Raw genomic sequence first — 17,380 nt, forward strand, 5'->3', positions numbered from 1 at the left:
TTCCCTTATTAATTTAATTCCCTTAATAAATTATAGTTTGAAAGAGCTCTTAAAGATAGAGGAGTCAGGGGATATGGGGAGAAGGCAGGAACGGGGTACTGATTGTGGATGATCAGCCATGATCACATTGAATGGCGGTGCTGGCTCAAAGGGCTGAACTACCTACTCCTGCATCTATTGTCTATTAATTAGTTAATTCCCTTAATTAATTAAAGTTAATTATTGGCATCAGGTTGCTAAAACACTTCAAAATATTTGCATCTCCATTGTCCCTCTTGATTGATACCTCTCCTCACCTTCAGTACATTTTTAGTGTTGCAAGTAAGTGTGTACACTCGAGCCACGAGATGCTTACACTCCAGATTTATCGGGCAGAGATCTCAATAACACACAGGACTAGAAATATTATTGTTGAGAGAGAGAGAAATTCTTATTGGCATGAAGTGGACCCACACCAGTTTCATCTGGATCGCGGTGGAAGGAATTTTCATTTGCACTTGTGCCAAGAACAATTTTGATTGCAAAATTAACCACCTTAGGGTGCAATTTGATCAGGGTATTACAAAGGAGCTTCACAGCTGTAAACTAAAGGGCCTGTCCCACTTGGGCTTCATTTACGTGACATCATTAACGCATAGGATTATGCAACATCATTACGCGCGGCGCCCCAGGATTTTGGGATTCACAAAATCTTCGCACGCCACCTGCGTGACGTGCAAATGTCGCACAAGTGGGACAGGCCCTTTAAACACCTCCACTATCTTATACTGTAGTTGGACCGGAATGGGTAGGATTAAAAATGTCTTAAAAATGTTTTTGTCTGGAAATAACATGTAGTTTCTGTGAATCTTTTTCACAAATACAACAAAACTGGCAAGAGCGATTTCAAAAGAAATAGAGATAAGAGTTTTACTGCAACACTCGTGTAAAAGCATAAAACAGCATGAATCACTGTGCAAAAAAAAAAAATCTTATTCCACTCATAAAAACACATTCTGTTTTCAAGAAGCGATCATGCATTGAATACCTAAGACACAATAAATGTGTGAAATAAATAATGTGAAAACATTACCAAGGAGGAATTCTGCCAGCAGAGAGCTTCCCCTTCTGTGCTTCACTTAATAGTTTATTTGCAACCAAGATCGGATTCTTGATCCCTAGAAGTAAAAGTGGATATTTTTAATGCACTTGACCTCACAATAATTTGAACCACATTATTTTGTAAAATACCTTAGCCAAAGTCCATTTTTCACTCTGCTACATAAATACATAATTGTCTATAAAGTTCTCTGGAACAGACATTTATATGGTACCTTTTACGACTCTGGCATGTCTTCCTTCATGTGGTACGCTTTTCAACTTCCCTTAAAAATGTATCAATGGATTGAGAATTAACTTCAGAATCCACTCATTCTGTTACTTGAAGGACTTTGGCTGATTGAAGTATTTTCAAAAGAAATCTTTGGATTGATTCTCACTTTGTTCCTGCGGATATTTTAAAGCTTTAAAGCAGGTTTTTTTTCCCCCTCACGTTGTAAATAGAAATAGACAATGCACAACATTACATGAAGCAGCATGGACCTGAATATAGAAGATAGCCACAAAAAGCTGGAGTAACTCAAGCGGGACAGGCAGCATTCACTGGAGGTACTCTGCAGCCTGTCCCGCTGAGTAACTCCAGCATTTTGTGTCTATCTCCGGTGTAAACCAACATCTGCAGTTCCATCCTACACATTAGACCTGCATATAGATATACCTACATGCACTACATGAAATGTGATTGGGCTGAGGTTAAATTCTTTCAAAAACACTCATTCAAAAACACAATGGTCATCTACACTTTTAGTTTGGTTTCGAGATATAGCGAGGAAACAGGCCCTTCTGCCCACTGTGTCCGCATCGACCTGCTATCCCCCGCACATTAACACCATCCTACACACACACACACACACACACACACACTAGGGACAATTTTACATTTATAACAAGCCAATTACCTACAACCTGTACGTCTTTGGATGTGTGGGCGGAAACCGAAGATCTCTGTGAAAACCCACGCAGGTCACGGGGAGAAGGTAAAACTCCGTACGACAAACACTCGTAGTCAGGATCGAACCCGGGTCTCTGGCGCTGTAAGGCAGCAACTCTACCGCTGCGCCACCTTGCTGTCCTTTGCCCTTCCATTCCTTTAATTTCTTCCATTCCCTTAACTTCTGTTAATGGTGCTCCTTCCATTTTTGCCTTCCCTTTCATGTTCCACCTTAAACCATACTTCCTTGACCTGGCTTTTGATAATCAAAGCTAATATTTTCTCGTGTGGCCGAGCATTATATTATTTTCCTTTGAGTAGTGAACCACTTAGGGATCCTTTAGCAACATTAGAAACATAATGGAGGTTGTTAATGATAGCAGTTTTACTTTGCAAGCCAGATGAACATTGCCTTTTTGAACTTGTAAAGTGAAGTTGAAGTTGTCAGGCAGCTTTCATGCTAATAGACACAAAATGCTGGAGTAACTTAGCGGGATAGGCAGCATGGGCCAAAGGGCCTGTTTCCACCTTGTATCTCTATACTAAACTAGGACAAGATGACGGAGGGTGTTTGAGGATGAGAATGAGTGAGGGCAGCAAGCAGGGTAAATGGTGAATGGGATGGGATACGTGTTCGAAGTTTTTTAATTTATTCAGTTCACAGAGACTAAGACGAAGGCAAAGTTCGGGATGCAGTGTAACAATTGAAAATCATAACTATATGGTTGGTTGTTTCACGAGCAGGGATGAATCTGCAGTTCTTTCCTACAAATCAGATTATAACATTGAAATGGAAATGTAGTAGTGATAGCAGATTTTTGTAAAGGCAAATAATTGACAACACGAAAAAATAATAGTCTGAAGACAGACCTTGACACCTATCCATATTCACCAGGATGCTGTTTGAACTGCTGAGCTACTCTAGCACTTAATGAATTTTGCTTGAATGTTTAGTTTAGTTTCGAAATACAGCACAGAAACGGGCTCTTCAGTCCACACCGACCAGCGATCCTACACTTAGCACTATCCTACACACACTAGGGACAATTTACATACACCAAGCCAATTAACCTGCATATCTGTATGTCTCTGGAGTGTGGGAGGAAACCGAAGATCTCGAAGAAAACCCACGCAGTCACAGGGAGAACGTAAAACACCCAGCAGACAGCACTCGTAGTGGGGTCAAGGAAAGAGCCTTCACGTCGCGGCCCTGTTTCCACCAATCTTTCCATCACCACGCACAAGAAGCGACAAGACAGACACCATTGTATGCAGATGCCGAGAAGTGCGTTCAGCTCTGGCTGAGCAACTTCTAATCCTGTGTGTGGACTCGATAAGAAGAAAAAGCACCCGTAGTTGGAATCGAACCCGGGTCTCCAGCGCAGCAAGGGCTGTAAGGCTGCAACTCTACCACTGCGCCAACATGGCCGCCCATAAACATGGAGTTTATTTAGTTGTTATTTAACTTATTAATTGAGGATCTTTTTTCCACTCGAATGAAATAATGAACATTTGGATCCTGTCAGCTCCTCTGCTTTGTACAAGATTTAATCATAGGACATGTCCTTTAATTAAATGAACCATAACCGGAAAAAAATACTCCAACGCCATTTATTAATTGAGCAATAAACCTGCAGCTTGACAAGACAGTAAATAATGGCAGTCAGAAAGATTGAAAGATGTTGTGTGCAAATGGGAAAGTTGGTTACAAGAAAATAATGTACTACCTTGCTTGGAAGCAGTTTTAAATGGTCAGCTGAATTGTCAAAATATTATTACAATTAAATTATTTAAGTAAGTGAATTGGTTGGCCAAGTATTCACATACAAGGAATTTGCCATGGTGCTCTGCCCACAAGTAACAATTTTTTGAATTGTTTAATGATATTTAATGATATTCATGCATTAGTTCAAAGATTCCGGAAGTGGCGGCGCTGTTAACAGCTGCGGCTCGCCTGCAGTCCGTCTGTCTTTACTTTTTTCTTTTTTGTCTTGTTTTGGTTAAGTTTTAGTTTGTTGGGTTGTGTTAGAGGGGGGGGGGGGGGGTGAAACATGTTCTTTGTCTCTTCCTTCGGGGGAATGCGACTTTTTCGTGTCGTATCCCCCTTCTCTGCCTCAGTCTGCGCTGAGGCCTAATGGCGGAGCTGGCGGCCTCCAGCCTGCGCCCGACCCCGAGGCTCCGGAGGCAGAGCCAGCCAGGACTCACCAACGAGAGGCTGGCCATCTTCGGGGCTGAGGCAGCGGTGGCCCGACTTGCTGGAGCGGCGTTCTGGCTTTCGGCGGCGGCCTGGAGCTGATGCAGCGGGGCTCGGAGCTGAGACTACGGGACCCGGAGCTGGGGCGGCGGCCTGGAACTGGGGCGGCTGCCCGGAGCTGGGGCAGCGGCCCTGAGCGGAGACTGCGGGACCCGGAGCTGGGGCGGCGGCCTGGAGCTGATGCAGCGGGGCTCTGAGCGGAGACTGCGGGACCCGGAGCTGGGGCAGCGGCCCGGAGCTGAGACTGCGGGACCCGGAGCTGGGGCGGCGGCCTGGAGCTGGGGCGGCTGATGCTGTGGCGGGCCGTCTCGGAGCGGAGACGGCGTTCCGGCCTTCGGCGGCGGCGACATCACCACGGAGGTCTGCTGGACTGGAGGGCGGCATCTCCGGCCTGGATCGATCGCCTCAGCGCAGAGGGAGAACCAGGAGGGAAGAGACGGAGACTAAGACTTTGCCTCCATCACAGTGAGGATGTGCTTGGTGAACTCACTGTGGTGGATGTTTAATTTGTGTTTATTGTATGTTTTGTTTTTATTGATTCTGCGTATGATTGCAGGCAACATAATTTCGTTCAGACCGAAAGGTCTGAATGACAATAAAGGAATCGAATTCTAATTCTAAAAATTCTAATTAATGACATAGATAACAAATTATTTTACTTCCAGCAATGTTCAAATTCAACCATTTTATGAAGTTAAAATGTGATTCTTTCTTGATTAGTACAACTGTCAAAGAGGTTACGCGGATAAGGCAGGAGAATGGGGTTAGGAGGGAGAGACAGATCAACCATGATTGAATGGCAGAGTAGACTTGATGGGCCGAATGGCCTAATTCTACTGCTATTGCTTATGACTTTATAACCTCCTTTACTCCTTAGACATTATAAAATGAGATTTGAAATAGGGTCTTGATCAGTTGCGCAATGCTATATTAAAAAAATCAAATGTAAATTATTCTTCCTGGTTACCCAGCCTAACAAAAACAAATTAAAAACAAACACATGGTTACCAGCTGTGATGAACTATTTTCCTAACATTGACAACAATGATCAGCATGATTAAACTTGTGGTAAAACAAAACATGAGATTGTTGGCAGCTACAAATGCTGGATTTGTAAAAAATACAAAGAGGATCTGAGTAAGTTCCATCCAAACAAGTTAAATGTTATTTTTGTTGTGTGCTATTTTAAGAAGTTAGTCAGAATGATTGGAAAGTTCAAACGCCAACTAGTTTTCTTTGAAATGTTTTATGATGGAAATTAATACCACATTCGGGAAATTAAGAAAACGAAAGATCGTTTCTTTTTCGGTTGAATTGAAACTGTCGCAGTCAGAAGGTCATAGAGTGGAAACAGGCCCTTCGGCCCAACTTGCCCACACCGACCAACATGTCCCATCTACACTAGTCCCGCCTGCCTGCGTTAGACATTGGACAATAGACAATAAGTGCAGGAGTAGGCCATTCGGCCCTTCGAGCCAGCACCACCATTCTTGGTTCTTGGTTTCTTGGTCCTCCAAAATATTCCAAATGGAATTTAAACTAGAGGTGGTGGAGGGAGGACTTAATCCAGAAAGGGTTATTGTGAAGAAAGAGCTACTTTAAATTTAGTTGCATCGGGTTGGGTAACTATAGTAGGGTGGAGATTATTCCATGCTTTAATTGTGCGGGGGGAAAAAAGAACCATGGCTGATCATCCACAATCAGTACCCCGTTCCTGCATTCTCCCCACATCCCCTATTTTTAAGAGCCCTATCTAGCTCTCTCTTGAAAGCATCCAGAGAACCTGCCTCCACCGCCCTCTGAGGCAGAGAATTCCACAGACACCACTCTCTGTGAGAAAAAGTGTTTCCTCGTCTCCGTTCTAAATGGCTTACTCCTTATTCTTAAACTGTGGCCCCTGGTTCTGGACTCCCCCAACATCGGGAACATGTTTCCTGCCTCTAGCGTGTCCAAACCCTTAACAATCTTATATGTTTCAATAAGATTCCCTCTCATCCTTCTAAACTCCAGAGTGTACAAGCCCAGCTACTCCACGTGGCCCTTAACAATCTTATATGGGCGTTTGGCCCATATCCCTCTCAACCTGTCCTATCCATGTACCTGTCTAATTGTTTCTTAAACGTTGCGATCGTACCTCCCTCAACCACTTCCTCTGGCAGCTCATTCCATACACCCACCACCCTTTGTGTTGAAAAATATACCTCTCAGATTTCTATTAAATCCATTGGCCAAATATATCTGAGTGATCTTCCCTTTGGTTCCTCGCTGCCCAACAATCCTGGATATGTTAATGAAAGAATCACTAATGAAGATTAAACATCCCCATGAAAAATTATAAGTAGACATCCAATTTCTGATGCCCAAATCTCCATTTGCACAGAATCTTCAGCATGTTAGGCATTTCAATCTGCTTCACTGAGGCATGGTTGAATGTAAATGTGGAGATGGGGAACGAAATCCTAAAATCTAGTAAAACGGATAATCAGGAAACTGAACCATTCTATATACAACTGGTCCTGAGCTACTATCTACCTCTTTAGAGACCCTCGGACTATCTTTAATCGGACTTCACCTTGCACTAAACGCTATTCTCTTTATCATGTACCTGTACACTGTGGACGGCTCGATTTTAATCAGGTTTAGTCTTTCCGCTGTCTGGTTGACATGCAACAATAGCTTTTCACTGTACCTCGGTACACGAGACAATAAACTAAACTGATCTTCAAGGAAATTCTTGAAGGGACAGTGCAAGTTGGAGTGGAAGAGGGTTTAGAAAAGGACATTCAAGTGGTGAAAACTCATTTACTCGTTTTTCTTTCGACAAATGGAGTCCAAAGTGGCGCAGGAGCAAGGCGACTCTTTGCGTGCTGGTCCTAGAATTGGATTCGCTATTACACCTGTATGATATCTGTACACTGAGGACGGCTTGATTGTAATCATGTATAGTCTCTGTCTGAATAGCACGCATCTTTTCACTGCAGCTCGTTCACTTAACAATAAATCATAGATACATAGAAAATAGGTGCAGGAGTAGGCCATTCGTCCCTTCGAGCCTGCACCGCCATTCAATATGATCATGGCTGATCATCCAACTCAGTATCCCGTACCTGCCTTCTCTCCATACCCCCTGATCCCTTTAGCCACAAGGGTCACATCTAACTCCCTCTTAAATATAGCCAATGAACTGGCCTCAACTACCTTCTGTGGCAAGAATTCCAGAGATTCACCACTCTCTGTGTGAAAATAAACTGAGCTAAATGGTGCCAGACCAGCTGAGCAGTGCCAATATTTTTCTGTTTTTGTTTCAGATCTCTAGCGTGTGACATTTTACATTTTTATTAGAAGGATACTGGGGGTGAGCACGCAGAGAAATCGGAGAGGTTTAGTTGAGTTATGCTTGCAGCATGAGTCAGGAGGATATTTGGGAGAAGTGTTCAAAACCACAAATAGTTTTGATAAAATAAGGAGTAAGTGTTTCCAGCGTTAGGATGGCCTAGAGAGCAGAGGGAAAAAGCTAAGATGGCACGGAAAAGAACCAGAGGCAACATGAGTTATGTTGTAGATAGACACAAAATGCTGGAGTAACTCAGCGGGTCAGGCAGCATCTCTGGAGAAAAGGTTGAAGAAGTCTGAGGAAAGGTTCCGACCCGAAACGTCACCTACTCCTTTTGGCACTTTGGTCTTCATCAGTCAGACCATTGAGTATAGAAGTTGGGAGGTCATGTTGCAGTTGTATAAGATTTAATAGGAATCCGAGGGGTAACTTTTTCACACAGAGGGCGGTGGGTGTATAGAACAAGCTGCCAGAGGAGGTAGTTGAGGCTGGGGCTATCCCATCGTTTAAGAAACAGTTAGACAGGTACATGGATAGAACAGGTTTGGAGGAATATGGACCAAGCGCAGGCAAGTGGGACAAGGGTAGCTGGGACATTGTTGGCCGGTGTAGGTGAGTTGGGCCAAGGGGCCTGTTCCCACACAGTATCACTCTATGACCCGCTGAGTTACACCAGCATTTTGTGTCTATCTTTGGTGTAAACCAGCATCTGTAGTACCTTACCACACACACATGAGCTAAATTGTGTCGTGATCAGATTGTACGGTCTAAATTGGTTATTTAAACAGAACTGCATTAATAGCTGAAAGGAAAACATTTATTTAGCTGTGGAAGAGCAGGTGAGTGGCACCAATTGTACAATTTTACCAAGACGTTGGTACACGTATGGTAGGCCAAATGGCTTCCTTTCATCTTGTATTGATTGATTAAAAGATAGAACATGAAAAACAGGCCCTTCGGCCCACCGAGACCCCGTCAACCACCGATCAACTGTTCACACTACTTCTATGTTATCCTGCTCTGTCATCCACTCCCTACGCACAAGGGGAAATTTATAGACAATAGACAATAGGTGCGGGAGGCCATTCCGCCCTTCGAGCCAGCACCGCCATTCACTGCGATCATGGATAATCATCCACAATCTATAATCGGCAATTTGCGATCGGCAATTAACCGACAAACCCACACGTCTTTGGGACGTGGGTGGGAACTGGAGTGCCCATGGGGACAGAGGAAGAACGCACAAACTCCACACAGACAGCGCCTGAGCACAGGACACCAGCTCCACCAGCTGCACATCTGTGCCACCTAAACATACCGATATTCTATTATTCTATGAAATTTAAAATACTGAATCTTAAAAACATATGATATAAAATATCTGGATGTTAATGACAGAATTAAATTAGGTTAAAAATCACCCCTTTTCAGCATTCAAAGGAACTCTTGTATGATAGAAATTGCATCACTTTCACTTTTATTCTATGTGGTTAATTTTTCAAAGTAAAAGTGTACGTACCCCTGAGTGCTCCTACAGCTCCAAAATTCAAGGACTTTCCATCCATTGTACTGGCATCACATTCTATATCCCCTGAGAGATTTAGATTGGAACCCATTCCTGCATTGGTGAAAGGAGAGTCCTAGAAATGGAAAGCTGATTGTAATTACACAAATAAATGAGGAAATAAACTCATATTTTAAAAAGTTCTTCGCGTCGGCCGGCTGGACTAGGAATGCGCCTGAAGGCTTGTCGGTCAGCGAGTCAGGGAACTCGCCAGAAAACTCATCGGAGGGTCCGCGGTCAGTGGGACCTCACCCACGGGGCGAGTGGGGAGCTGGAGATGTCGGGCATGAAGAGCAAGGACCAGGAGGGTGAACCGGAGTAATGCCTCCAGCGCTCTCAGGTAGGACCCTGGGACACACACACACACACACACACACACACACACAAAGATGGCTGGGCAAGGAGAGAGAGACGTTGGCTCGCGGGAACTGCTCCAGTTCCATGAGCGAGTGGGCCGACCGGACTTTGAACGTTGAATAATGGCGCTAAAAAATGGCGGCGTCCATATGTGTAATATACTGAAGGCAAAATTAATTTCACTGTACACTTACATATGTGAAGAATAAAGCACTATTGACTATTGAGGTTTATAGAAGCTAAATTCATTCGATCTGAAATAATATTTCAGGAGTCACATATAGTATATTCTTCCCAAACTATTATTCCTGAAATTCTTCATACAAGAAAAGAAGCAGAAACAGGTTATCAATAAGCCTGTTCTGCCATTCAAAAAGATTATTAATTATCTGACATTTGACTCCGCTTTCCTGGACTTTTACCATACTCTCTGTTTTGGTCTCATAATCCTTGATTTCCCAAGTCCAAGTTATTGAGTTAGTTTTGTGAAGTACAGTGAAAAGCTTTTGGTTGTGTGATATCCAGTCAGCGGAAAGATCATACATGATTACAATCGAGCCATCTACAGTGTACAGATACAGGATAAACGGAATAACGTATAAGGCAAGACAAAGTCCAGTAAAGTCTGATTAAACATAGTCTGATGGTCTCCAATGAGGTACACGATAGCTCAGGATGGCTCTCCAGTTGATGACCCCAAAATTAGTGGTACAGTGGACATGTGAAGAAGATTGTCTAAGGCTGCAACATATAGAGATCAACTGGGAAAGTGGACAACGTGATGGCAGATATAATTTAACAGGTTAATTGTGAAGTTAAATCAAGGCAGGACATACACGGTGAATGGCAGGCCGCTGGGGAGTGTTATTAAACAGATATACCTTGGTGTACAACCACATAGTCCACTGAAGATGGGAACATGGTGGTGAGGAAAGCTTACGGGTTAGCTTGCTTTCGTCAATCAAGCTATAAGCGTTGAGATGTTCTGTTCAATTGTACAAAATGGTAGTTAGGCCACACTTGGAGTATTATGTGCAGTTCTGGTCGCCACTCTGTGGGAAGGACATAAAAGAGCGATATACATTTATGAGAAACCTAGGCTGGGTGGATAGCCAGTATCTATTTCCCATGGTATTGGTGTCTAATACTAATGGGCAGAAGGTTAAGATGAGAGGAAAGCGGTTTTAAGGGGATCTGAGGGGTAAATTGTTCATCTGTCATCCTGTTGTCCACTTTCCCAGTTGCTAGGGCGCCATGGTGGCTCAGCGGTAGAGCTACTTCCTTACAGCACCAGGGACCCTGGTTCGATCCTGACTACAGGTGCTGTTTGTATGTACGTTCTCCCCGTGACCTGCGTGGGTTTTCTCCGGGATCTCCGGTTTCCTTCCACGTTCCAAAGATCTACAGGGTTGTACGTTAATTGGCTCGGTATAATTGTAAATTGTCCCTAAATAGTGTGTAGGATAGCACGTACAGCGAGTTGGTCACACCGCAGGTAAAAGGTAAGAGGACAGAAAGGGAACGGGTGGCCAATAGCCAGCAAAGCAGTAGGCAGGTAGTGCAGGAGTACCCTGCTGTCATCTCCCTCCTAAACAGGTATACCATTTTGGATACTGTTGAGGGAGATGGCTCATCAGGGGAATGCAGCAGCAGCCAAGTTCATGGCACCATGGGTGGCTCTGCGGCACATGAGGGGGGGAAAAAGAGTGGAAGGGCAATAGTAATAGGGGATTCAATTGTCAGGGAATAGATAGGCGTTTCTGCGGCCGCAAACGAGACTCCAGGATGGTATGTTGTCTCCCTGGTGCAAGGGTCAGGGATGTCACTGAACGGCTGCAGAACATTCTGGAGGGGGAGGGTGAACAGCCAGTTGTCGTGGTGCATATTGGCACCAACGATGTAGGTAAAAAAAGGGATGAGGTCCTACAAGATGAATTTAGGGAGCTAGGAGATAAACTTAAAAGTAGGACCTCAAAGGTAATAATCTCTGGATTACTACCAGTACCACGGGCCAGTCAGAGTAGAAATAGGAGGATATTGCAGATGAATACGTGGCTTGAAAAATGGTGCAAGGGGGAGGGATTCAAATTTTTAGGGCATTGGAACCAGTTCTGGGGGAGGTGGGACCAGTACAAACAGGACGGTCTGCACCTGGGCTGGAATGGAACTAATGTCCTTGGGGGAGTGTTTCCTAGTGCTTGTCGGGGAGCATTTAAACTAATGTGGCAGGGGGATGGGTACAAGAGCAGAGAGGCAGGGGGGTGTAAAATGAGGGTAGAAGCAATAGGTAGCAAGGTGAAAAGTAAAAGTAAAAAAGCAGACAAAACCAGGGCAAAAATCAAAAAAGGCCACTTTTCAACATAATTGTATAAGGGGTAAGAGCGTTGTAAAAACAAGCCTGAAGGCTTTGTGTCTCAATGCAAGGAGTATTCGTAATAAGGTGGATGAGTTGAACGTGCAGATAGCCATTAATGATTATGATATAGTTGGGATCACGGAGACATGGCTCCAGGGTGACCAAGGCTGGGAGCTGAACATCCAGGGATATTCAATATTCAGGAGGGATAGAGAGAAAGGAAAAGGAGGTGGGGTAGCGTTGCTGGTTAGAGAGGAGATTAACGCAATGGAAAGGAAGGACATTAGTTTGGAGGATGTGGAATCGGTATGGGTAGAGCTGCGAAACACTAAGGGGCAGAAAACGCTGGTGGGTGTTGTGTACAGGCCACCTAACAGTAGTAGTGAAGTTGGAGATGGTATCAAACAGGAAATTAGAAATGCGTGCGACAAAGGCAAAACAGTTATAATGTGTGACTTCAATCTACATATAGATTGGGTGAATCAAATTGGCAGGGGTGCTGAGGAAGAGGATTTCTTGTAATGTATGCGGGATAGTTATCTAAATCAACATGTAGAGGAACCAACTGAGAGAGCAGGCTATTTTAGACTGGGTATTGAGTAATGAGGAAGGGTTAGTTAGCAGTCTTGTTGTACGTGCCCCCTTGGGCAAGAGTGACCATAATATGGTTGAGTGCTTCATTAGGATGGAGAGTGACATTGTTAATTCAGAAACAATGGTTCTGAACTTAAAGAAAGGTAACTTTGAGGGTATGAGACGTGAATTGACCAAGATTGACTGGCAATTAATTCTAAAAGGGTTGACGGTGGATATGCAATGGAAGACATTTAAAGACTGCATGGATGAACTACAAAAATTGTTCATCCCAGTTTGGCAAAAGAATAAATCAGGGAAGGTAGTGCATCCGTGGATAACAAGGGAAATCAGGGATAGTATCAAAGCGAAGGATGATGCGTACAAATTAGCCAGAAAAAGCAGCATACCAGAGGACTGGGAGAAATTCAGAGACCAGCAGAGGAGGACAAAGGGCTTAATTAGGAAAGGAAAAATAGATTATGAAAGAAAACTGGCAGGGAACATAAAAACTGACTGCAAAAGTTTTTGTAGATATGTGAAAAGAAAGAGATTAGTTAAAACAAATGTAGGTCCCTTGCAGTCAGAAACAGGTGAGTTGATCATGGGGAACAAGGATATGGCGGACCAATTGAATAACTACTTTGGTTCCGTCTTCACTAAGGAAGACATAAATAATCTGCCGGAAATAGCAGGGGACCGCGGGTCAAAGGAGTTGGAGGAATTGAATGAAATCCAGGTTAGTCGGGAAGTGGTGTTGGGTAAATTGAATGGATTAAAGGACCGATAAATCCCCAGGGCCAGATAGGCTGCATCCACATTAAACAGGCCTCTTCTCTGTCTGTTTTTAAATCACTTCTTAAAACCCATCTCTTCTCCGTGGCCTTTGATACCCAGTAAGATGTCGACTTTATTTACTTGATTTAATTTCTTATTTTGATTGCTTTTATTGCGTGGCTATTATTTTTACTCATGTTTTATGTCTTTTAATTTATTGTTGTATTTCATATGTAATTTTTGCGCCTCATGTGAGCTGTTATGTTGTCTGTTTATGATGTCTTGTTTATTCTTCTGTACAGCACTTTGGTCAACATTGGTTGTTTTAAAGTGCTTAACAAATAAAGTTAGATTGGATTGGATTGGATCCCAGAGTACTTAAGGAAGTAGCTCCAGAAATAGTGGATGCATTAGTAATAATCTTTCAAAACTCTTTAGATTCTGGAGTAGTTCCTGAGGATTGGCGGGTAGCAAACGTAACCCCACTTTTTAAATTAGGGAGGGAGAGAGAAAACGGGGAATTACAGACCAGTTAGTCTAACATCGGTAGTGGGGAAACTGCTAGAGTCAGTTATTAAAGATGGGATAGCAGCACATTTGGAAAGTGGTGAAATTATTGGACAAAGTCAGCATGGATTTACGAAAGGCAAATCATGTCTGACGAATCTTATAGAATTTTTCGAGGATGTAACTAGTAGTGTGGATAGGGGAGAACCAGTGGATGCGGTGTATCTGGACATTCCAGAAGGCTTTCGACTGCAAGGTGACTTGGATAGGCTGGGTGAGTGGGCAAATGTTTGGCAGATGCAGTATAATGTGGATAAATGTGAGGTTATCCATTTGGTGGCAAAAACTGGAAAGCAGACTATTATCTAAATGGTGGCCGATTAGGAAAAGGGGAGATGCAGCGAGACCTGGGTGTCATGGTACACCAGTCATTGAAAGTAGGCATGCAGGTGCAGCAGGCAGTGAAGAAAGCAAATAGTATGTTAGCTTTCATAGCAAAAGGATTTGAGTATAGGAGCAGGGAGGTTCTACTGCAGTTATACAGGGTCTTGGTGAGACCACACCTGGAGTATTGCGTACAGTTTTGGTCTCCAAATCTGAGGAAGGACATTATTGCCATAGAGGGAGTGCAGAGAAGGTTCACCAGACTGGGATGTCAGGACTGTCTTATGAAGAAAGACTGGATAGACTTGGTTTATACTCTCTAGAATTTAGGAGATTGAGAGGGGATCTTATAGAAACTTACAAAATTCTTAAGGGGTTGGACAGGCTAGATGCAGGAAGATTGTTCCCGATGTTGGGGAAGTCCAGGACAAGGGGTCACAGCTTAAGGATAAGGGGGAAATACTTTAAAACCGAGATGAGAAAAACTTTTTTCACACAGAGAGTGGTGAATCTCTGGAACTCTCTGCCACAGAGGGTAGTTGAGGCCAGTTCATTGGCTATATTTAAGAGGGAGTTAGATGTGGCCCTTGTGGCTAAAGGGATCAGAGGGTATGGAGAAGAGGCAGGTACGGGATACTGAGTTGGATGATCAGTCATGATCATATTGAATAATAATAATAATAATGGATGGGATTTATATAGCGCCTTTCTAATACTCAAGGCGCTTTACATCGCATTATTCATTCACTCCTCAGTCACACTCGGTGGTGGTAAGCTACTTCTGTAGCCACAGCTGCCCTGGGGCAGACTGACGGAAGCGTGGCTGCCAATCTGCGCCTACGGCCCTTCCGACCACCACCAATCACTCACATACATTCACACACAGGCAAAGGTGGGTGAAGTGTCCTTGCCCAAGGACACAACGACAGTATGCACTCCAAGCAGGATTCGAACCGGCTACCTTCCGGTTGCCAGCCGAACACTTAGCCCATTGTGCCATCTGCCATTGCGCCATCGAAGGGCCTACTCCTGCACCTAATTTCTATGTTTCTTTGTTTCTATTAGTGTGCGGGGATTGCTGGTCGGCACGGACTCATTGAGCGTGCTCTGTATCTCGAAACTAAACTAATCTGGAACGAGCTCACGGAGGTGGTGTGGAGGAGACATGAAACAGTGACATTTAAAAAGTATCTGGACAGATAAATGAGCAGGGCATGGAGGGATGTGGAATTAATGCAGGTCTAGTGGGATAAATATAGATATAGACTAGTTGGTCTGATATAGACACTGTGGCCTGAAGGGGCCTGTTTCTATGCCATACAACCCTATGGCATTGGACCTATTTTCTATATTAATCAGAGCAATTACTACATTTTATTATTGGTTGGAAGAGGACGACAAAGGCCTAAGAATTGAATAACTCAATTCCATTGAGGCAAGGCTAAACAGAAACAGATTCTCCAAAAACAAAACAAAACTGGGATGAAGTCATTCTCACATACTTCATTCAGCCAACTGCCCCAAACTAACTACATATGAACAGGTATCTGCAATACCTGTCAACCAATACCAGATTCAGTATCTAAAGGGCCTGTCCCACTTGGGCGACTGACGCCTGTAAAACCGTCCAGTTGCATAACATACACGCTGACATATGCTGTCATGCGGGTGATGACCGGTTACGGTTCAGGCTGTAAAATATTCTTCCTTCAATGCATGGATTTTAAACATTAATATATTACATTTAATGCAATGAAATCAATTGTGCAAATCAAAAGATGTCTGAGTCGTTCAGTTTTATTTATAGATGTATTGGTCCGCTTTCAGATCCATCTCTATAACTTTTCACAGGGATGGATTCAGTGAGTGTAGACTGAACTCCCCTCTCCCTTCCTCCCGCCCCTCTTTCTCCACTCTTCTTCCCTTTCCCCCTCTTCCTCCCTTCTCCACTCTTCTCCCCCTTATCCACTACCCCCTCCCCTCACATCCCCTTCTCCCCCTCTCCCTCCCTTCTCCCATTCTCCACCCCCCCCCCCCTTTCCCCGACGCCCCCCCAATTTGTGGACCCAGCCTGCGACCAGCGATCCCCTGCACACTATCCCACACACGCTAGAGACAATTTATACAAACCTGTGCGCCGAAGCATGGAAACCGTGGGCCAAAGGGCCCCGTTTCCATGCTGTATCTCTAATGTCTCAGCAATGTAACACAGGGGTGCAGTGTTGCAATGTTTGTCATGTTCATTAACCACACAGATATTAGGCAAGGAGGGAGAGTTAGTAAGCTTGCAGATGACACAAATTTGGTGGTGTTATTGACAGTGGGGAGGACAGTCTTAGACTACAGAATGATACTGTTCAGCAGATAAATGAGGTAGGGCAGTGGCAGGCAGAATTTAATCTCGGTAAGTGTGAGGTGAAGGATTTTGAGAGGGTCATACAAATAGCCAAAAGAGGAATTTCCTTTCATATTATAAAAAACCACTAATGGAACAATGGCTCCTTTCTTCAATTTTTTAAAGGGCCAGATATAAAAAGTTTAAAAGCGGAAGTTTGGACTCTGATCAATCTCCTCTCCTGTTCAAGAGAAAAAGAATATTGAAAAGCTAAAGATATGAACTATGAAATAAGTTTTCTGCTCATCTCCTCACCTCTAGTTCAATAAGGGCTGCAGCCACTACATCCACAGCAAGAGCACCAGTTTGCAGTTTCTCTATTGCCTGAAATGCAAAAGTTTCTACTTTAAAACATATTCACTTTAGTTTAGTTTATTGTCATGTGTACTGAGGTCCAGTGAAAAGCTTTCAATTTCATTTCAATGTTATAGCTAAGTTTTCAGCATTTTGCAAAAATTTTTAATTTATGCTGCGCTGGAAGGTCTGTTGCCAGGACTAGATCGTATAGAAGTATATATAATCATGAGAGGAATAGATCGGGTTGATGCACAGAGTCTCTTGCCCAGTGCAGGGGTATTAAGGACCAGAGGACATAGGTTTAAGGTGAAGGGGAACAGATTTAATAGGAATCTGAGGGGTCGCATTTTCACACAAAGGGTAGTGGGTGTATGGAACGAGCTGCCAGAGGTGGTAGTTGAGGCTGGGACTATCCCAAGGTTTAAGAAACAGTTAGACAGGTACATGGATAGGACAGGTTTGGAGGGATATGGACCAAACGCAGGCAGGTGGGGCTAGTGTAGCTGGGTCATGTTGGCCGGTGTGGGCAAGTTGGGCCGAAGGGCCTGTTTCC

At 43.8% G+C, this 17,380-nt stretch overlaps 1 protein-coding gene across 6 annotated transcripts in view; it reads right to left on the minus strand.

The window, feature by feature from the left end:
- The window catches only part of tasp1 (taspase 1), a 104,095-nt gene that overhangs the window by 72,133 nt on the left and 14,582 nt on the right, over window positions 1-17,380 (minus strand). For all 6 annotated transcript variants that reach the window (XM_033026280.1, XM_033026278.1, XM_033026277.1 and 3 more), the window contains exons 3-5: window positions 16,786-16,854; window positions 9,137-9,257; window positions 1,073-1,157 (exon numbers count right to left, since the gene is read on the minus strand). In XM_033026280.1, the coding sequence (XP_032882171.1) occupies window positions 1,073-1,157; window positions 9,137-9,257; window positions 16,786-16,854 (275 nt within the window). The remainder of the gene's footprint in view (window positions 1-1,072; window positions 1,158-9,136; window positions 9,258-16,785; window positions 16,855-17,380) is intronic.

Source organism: Amblyraja radiata, chromosome 8, assembly GCF_010909765.2.
Source record: "Amblyraja radiata isolate CabotCenter1 chromosome 8, sAmbRad1.1.pri, whole genome shotgun sequence".
NCBI lineage: Eukaryota > Metazoa > Chordata > Chondrichthyes > Rajiformes > Rajidae > Amblyraja > Amblyraja radiata.